This window comes from Elaeis guineensis, chromosome 7 (genome assembly GCF_000442705.2).
Source record: "Elaeis guineensis isolate ETL-2024a chromosome 7, EG11, whole genome shotgun sequence".
In the NCBI taxonomy this organism is placed as follows: Eukaryota; Viridiplantae; Streptophyta; class Magnoliopsida; order Arecales; family Arecaceae; genus Elaeis; species Elaeis guineensis.
The window spans coordinates 101,791,255-101,797,494 of record NC_025999.2 but is presented as its reverse complement, the minus strand read 5'-3'; the positions used below and the strand labels follow the sequence as shown (position 1 = coordinate 101,797,494).

General features: G+C 41.4%; 1 protein-coding gene across 1 annotated transcript; it reads left to right on the top strand.

Annotated features, from left to right (window-relative positions):
• Window positions 1-6,240, top strand: LOC105037448 (beta-galactosidase). The gene is made up of 19 exons (XM_073260544.1): window positions 1-588; window positions 736-831; window positions 962-1,074; window positions 1,207-1,273; window positions 1,404-1,496; window positions 1,665-1,808; window positions 2,151-2,239; window positions 2,410-2,515; window positions 2,605-2,692; window positions 3,257-3,375; window positions 3,487-3,651; window positions 3,922-4,091; window positions 4,204-4,313; window positions 4,430-4,539; window positions 4,637-4,747; window positions 4,818-4,919; window positions 5,073-5,278; window positions 5,374-5,692; window positions 5,841-6,240. Exons 1-19 carry the CDS (start codon window positions 16-18, stop codon window positions 5,949-5,951), a joined length of 2,892 nt encoding a protein of 963 aa, XP_073116645.1. The 5' UTR covers window positions 1-15; the 3' UTR covers window positions 5,952-6,240.

Genomic DNA, 6,240 nt, shown 5'->3' with positions numbered 1-6,240 from the left:
GGAGTGGGCCCATGGATGGTGGGCCCCAACATCCGAAATTCGGTTTCGTCCCTCGCGTATTTAAACCGCCGTGCGGACCTGCTGCCGCTCCACACTTCCCCATTCCCCGGCTCCGCCTCTCTTCTCTCTCTCCCCCTCCTCTCCCTCCCTTCTTGGCTTCTTGAAGAGAGATGCAAAGAAAGGAAAGAAAAAGACAGTAGATTATTAGGAAGAAACGATAACAGAGATATAATAAATAGCACAATCATTGCATCAACCATCTGGAGCTCTGTTTCTTTTCCCTCTCTCTTCTCCTTTTCCTGCTCTCTATCTCCGGCTCTTTGTTCCTTTGAAATATATAGAAGGGAAAAGGAGAGGAAGGAGGAACCAATTCGCTGGTATATGGGCTCCGACAGAGTAATGAGCGGCGGCGGCAGCAGCAGGCTGTCGGCGGTCCTGATGGTGGCGCTGGTGGCGGCGCTATCGTCGTTGGGGCTTCTCTCGCTGGCGGACGCCACCGTGTCCTACGACCACAAGGCTCTCATCATCAATGGGCAGCGGAGGATCCTCATCTCCGGCTCCATTCATTATCCCAGGAGCACTCCCGAGGTGGGGCCTGTTTCGAATTTTTTTGTGCTTTTGGCAAATGTGGCTCCTTTGCGCCTGCCATTTGGTGGTTCTACTGTTTTTCTGCTCTTTTTTTTTTTTCGTTTTTGATTGAGAAAATTCGATCTTTTTCCCTTGGGTGGTGTCCAGATGTGGCCGGATCTTATCCAGAAGGCCAAAGATGGAGGCTTGGATGTCATACAGACGTATGTGTTCTGGAACGGCCACGAGCCGTCCCCTGGCCAGGTTTGGAACTCAGAGAACCTATTCTCCCCTTCTTCAAAAAATTCTTCAAAATTCTGCTTTTATGGTTTTGGCTGAGAGTGTTACTTGTTGGAATTTTTTTTTTTACCCTTTTTTGTTGAAATTTTGGCAGTATTACTTTGGAGGGAGGTATGACCTTGTTCGCTTCATCAAACTGGTGAAGCAGGCCGGCCTCTACGTTCATCTTCGCATTGGCCCATATGTTTGTGCCGAATGGAATTTTGGGTAATCTAGCTTTGTTACAAAAAACAAGATTTTTTTTTTCTCTTTATTAAAAATCTGTAGAACAGAACTTGTATGAAATATATTTGAATGTAATTTGATCTCTTACTTTATAATTTTCTCTCTATATGACAGGGGATTTCCCATTTGGCTCAAATATGTCCCTGGTATCAGCTTCAGGACAGACAATGGACCTTTTAAGGTAAGAATTTCATCCAAAAAAAAAAAAAAAATCTTCTCTTTCATTTTTGCTGGTTAAAATCATATATCCTTCTGTTTTCACTTGGTTGCTTACCATCGAACAATCGATTTGGTCATGACTCGCGGCAAAGGCGGCAATGGAGAAATTTACAGAGAAGATTGTCTCCATGATGAAGGCCGAAGGGCTATTTGAGTGGCAGGGTGGTCCAATTATCCTCTCCCAGGTCTCTCCAATCTCGCCTTGATTGGTCTTGCATTGTTTTATTTTCTTAATTATAGGAAGCACAAGAAAAATTATAAATTTAGAGGACTGATGCTTTTCTACTGAGTCTTCTCTATTTTCTTCTACTGAGTTTTCTCTATGTTTTCTGTGTCGTCTTCATATCGTGTAGATTGAGAATGAGTTTGGACCATTGGAATATTATGGTGGAGCTCCTGCAAAGTCTTATACGAACTGGGCTGCTCAAATGGCTGTTGGTCTCAAAACTGGTGTGCCATGGGTCATGTGCAAACAAGATGATGCCCCCGATCCAGTTGTAAGCTTTTGTCCATCGTTTCTTCCTCAATTTTGGATTCCCACATCTGTGACACCCTTATGGAAATATCACCAACCGCACCATTATTAAGACCCCAATACACATGCCTTTCACTTCCATGCACTGCACCTTTTCATACCAGCTGAAGTGATGCTATTGGATTTCTATGGTGTAATATTAATTGCATCGGTAACTCCAACAACCAAACATGAGGCTGAGACTGTGATTTTTTGTGGATATCATTTTATATCTTCTAATTTACAAGTCAATGTTTTGTGGTTTCTTAATTCTCTTCTCCACCTATTTCCGACTTTAACCAGTTGTTGGAACTTGTCTTGGCAGATAAATACTTGCAATGGCTTTTATTGTGATTCCTTTTCTCCAAACAAGCCGTACAAACCCATGATGTGGACAGAAAATTGGACTGGCTGGTATTTCCTCTTGCTGCTAACAAATTCTCCTCAACTTTTTTCAAGGGAAAATTTTCCTTGCCGTGCCATGTTTTGAGTTTTTGCTTTATCTGTAATTTGTATAGCATCGGTCTTTCAGAAGCCTTGCTTAATCTATTGGCACTTCTTCGAATTTGTTTGTGAGATTGCAGGTTCACAGCTTTTGGAGGTCCAGTTCCCCACCGACCTGTCGAGGACGTGGCCTTTGCTGTTGCACGATTTATCCAGAAAGGTGGATCTTTTATCAACTACTATATGGTAATGATTAATGTTTTCAAAACCGTTGGTCAAATTGGATCACCTTATGTGCTGAAACAAAATAATTTATATGTTTCCATCATCTCCAGTATCATGGAGGAACGAACTTTGGCCGGACAGCTGGTGGCCCGTTCATCGCAACTAGCTATGACTATGATGCTCCAATTGATGAATATGGTATGCAGAACTTGCTTTCCTGTTATATGTGCAAAGATTCACTATACTGGTTGGTACCATACTGCAGCGGGCATACTGTACCATACTGGTACCAAAACTTTCTGATACACATAGGAGACTTTTGTTTTTCTAGGTGCGTTAGGTGGAACATAAATATGAGTTGCAAGCTGTTACATAAATTTCATACTTTCCCTGCTGAGTATATATTTTTATTTTCTTTTCGTGGAAACTTTCTCTTTAAGTGTGCAACATCTTACTTCAATAAGATGCGACACCTACAACCCTTGAATTGGTCTTTGTTGAAAAATAGCAATATATTTCTATACTTCCGGAGGCAACTCTGTCTGCATAAAGCTAGTGTATCTAATTACTCTGACAGACATTTCATTTATATCTATAGACAAGCTTCCTTGAAGTTACCCAGAGACCATAATGATGTCTCAGTCAATCAGGATTAATCTGAGGGTGTCTTTACCACTGCATATGTTTACTTCTGCTCTGGTTCAGGTCCAATTATACTGATTATCTTCCTTGGCTGCTATTTACTTTGCCTCTCTTTCTCAGGTCTTTTAAGAGAGCCAAAATGGGGCCATTTGAGAGACTTGCATAAAGCTATCAAATTATGCGAACCGGCTTTGGTTTCGGGTGATCCCACAGTGACATCACTTGGAAGTAATCAAGAGGTTTCTTTCCTATGTCCTTCTGCACCAACTCACAAAACTATCTCTGTCCTGCACAAACTCACAGAACTATTAAAGTGGTTTGGAGCCAACTCCATTCTTGTTTTTCTCCAGGTACATGTTTTCCGGTCAAAGTCGGGAGCTTGTGCTGCCTTCCTTGCCAATTACAACCCAAGTTCATATGGAAGGATAACTTTCAATGGAATGCACTATGATCTTCCCCCTTGGTCCATCAGCATACTCCCTGACTGCAAAACCACTGTTTTCAACACTGCAAGGGTGAGAGACATACAAGTGATTGAGTCATCATGTTTATGTTCAAATTCTTCTAGCTGCACATTGGGCATTCACATCTCTTTCACACAGTTCTCCACCATTTTGTCCTGAGAGAATTCATATTATGCAACATTTGTGTGGTTGTATAGCAAAGCATTTTGGTCTGCTACTTGTCAATTTTGGTTGGAAAACTAGTTCTAGATTCTGCTTACAAATTCAGTTAGAAATTTGGACTCGTGATTTACAACATAGTGCTACATGATCGTCATGCAGGTTGGAGCTCAATCCTCGCAGATGAAAATGGAAGGGGTGGGAGGGTTTTCTTGGAAGTCATACAATGAAGAGACCAACTCCCTTGATTCAGATGCATTCACAAAAGATGGATTGGTTGAGCAGATAAGTATGACATGGGATCGTTCAGACTATCTGTGGTACACGACATAGTGAGTAGCTAATTTGTAGTGGTCTTCTCTGAAACCTTCATGAATAGCTCTTATTCTGTTAGAACTAGGGTAATGTCTTTTTCTGCTTAACTTAACTGTCTTCTTATTTCAGTGTCAACATAGGGCAGGATGAACAATTTCTGAAAAATGGCAAGTATCCGATCCTTAGTGTGCTATCAGCTGGTCATGCTATGCATATTTTCATCAATGGACAACCAGCAGGTAGATAGCTCTGGTCTATAGAGAATATTCGCACAGCTGCGCATCATTGAAAAATAAACCTATTCTTTTCTGAAGTCCATTCATTTTACTTAGAAAGAAACCTTTTCTTTTGGCAGGGAATGTTTATGGTGGTCTAGACAATCCAAAACTGACATATAGTGGAAACGTTAAGTTATGGGCAGGCAGCAACAAGATCTCCATTCTAAGTGTCGCTGTTGGGCTCCCTGTAAGTTGTTACATTCTATCTGATTCTACTTAAAACCCACAATAAATTGCAAGAAATTGGGCGACTTTATTCTTTTTCCTTTCTTGATTCCTTTTAGAATGTTGGGAACCATTTTGAGACATGGAATGCTGGTGTTCTTGGGCCGGTAACCCTGGACGGTCTTAATGAGGGAAAGAGAGATCTTTCAAGGCAGAAATGGACTTACCAGGTCAGCCAACTTACTTTAGCCCCTTCAATGGTGCTATATATTCAACACTAACTTTCATAATTTTATGCAGGTTGGTTTGAAAGGAGAAGCTCTGAGCCTTCACTCACTTAGTGGAAGTTCTTCTGTTGAATGGGGAGAGGGATCTAAAGGGCAGCCCTTAACATGGTACAAGGTTAGGGCTGCAGATAATTCAACTGATGTTTGTTTCAGATGAAATTTATCTTTCCTTGTTAGCAAGAGAAAAAGAAAGAAATTTATCTTTCATTTGTGTCAAAGGCTGATAAAAATCTCGTGTTGACATTGTTGCAATGTTTTTACCTTCCAGACTGTCTTCAATGCACCAGCTGGGAATGAGCCATTGGCTTTAGATATGAATAGCATGGGAAAAGGTCAAATATGGATTAACGGAGAGAGCATCGGTCGATACTGGCCAGGCTACAAGGCATATGGTTCTTGTGGTGGTTGTGATTACCGTGGAACATACAACGAGAAAAAATGTCAAACCAATTGTGGGGAGTCCTCTCAAAGATGGTAAGTGACCAGTCTGGATACCAATACCACAATAGGTATGCAAAAGTTACAGTGCTTATGAAATAAAACTGAAAGACTGACCTTATCAATCTTAGGTATCATGTCCCTCGCTCCTGGCTAAACCCAACTGGAAACCTGTTGGTTGTGTTTGAAGAGTGGGGTGGTGACCCAACTGGAATTTCTATGGTAAAAAGAAAAGTTGGAAGTGTTGGTGCGGAACTTTCTGAATGGCAGCCTTCACTTAATAACTGGAATACCAAAGCCTATGGTAGACCAAAAGCACAATTATCTTGTCCTCCTGGACAGAAGATGACAAACATAAATTTTGCTAGCTTTGGCACTCCACAAGGAGTGCACGGAAGTTTCTCAGAAGGCACCTGTCATGCCTCCCATTCATATGATGCTTTCAAGAAGGTGAATCTCTCTGTCCTCCTATGCATCCTGCACCCTGAAAAATTCAATGTTGTACTGTTTCTGAGTTCTGTACTTTGATGCATTTGCATGATTTATCCTTGCATTATTGTCTGAATTTCTAGACTTAACAAAAGAGAGTCTATTGCAGAACTGTGTTGGCCAGCAATGGTGCTCAGTCACTGTCTCTTCAGAAATGTTTGGAGGAGACCCATGCCCCGGCACTATGAAGAAGCTTGCGGTCGAGGCTGTCTGTGAATAATTGCCCACAGAAGTATCGATTAAGTTAAAACAAAGGAGATGAGGCCATATTCTTCTTTGTTATATATATACCTTACATACAGAATTAATAGAGTTTCATTGCAAGTGTGGACAGTTAAAATCTGGAGGCTGTTACCTTTGGTTATTGGCAGAGTTGCAGGAACTGCGGCACTGACCAGCAAGGGACTGCCTAATTAAGTTGGAGAAGAAAATATTCATGTACATAGGCCAGATGTTAGATATGGTTTGTCAACAATATAGAAAAAGATTGGAGGTGCTAAAGCTTCGAG

Bases quoted from the DNA above. Each gene is read 5' to 3' on its own strand.
- LOC105037448 (XM_073260544.1), top strand. From the start codon at position 16: ATGGTGGGCCCCAACATCCGAAATTCGGTTTCGTCCCTCGCGTATTTA. The intron at 1,497-1,664 runs GTCTCTCCAATC...CATATCGTGTAG, and splicing joins GTCCAATTATCCTCTCCCAG to ATTGAGAATGAGTTTGGACC. The intron at 2,516-2,604 runs GTAATGATTAAT...CATCATCTCCAG, and splicing joins CTTTTATCAACTACTATATG to TATCATGGAGGAACGAACTT.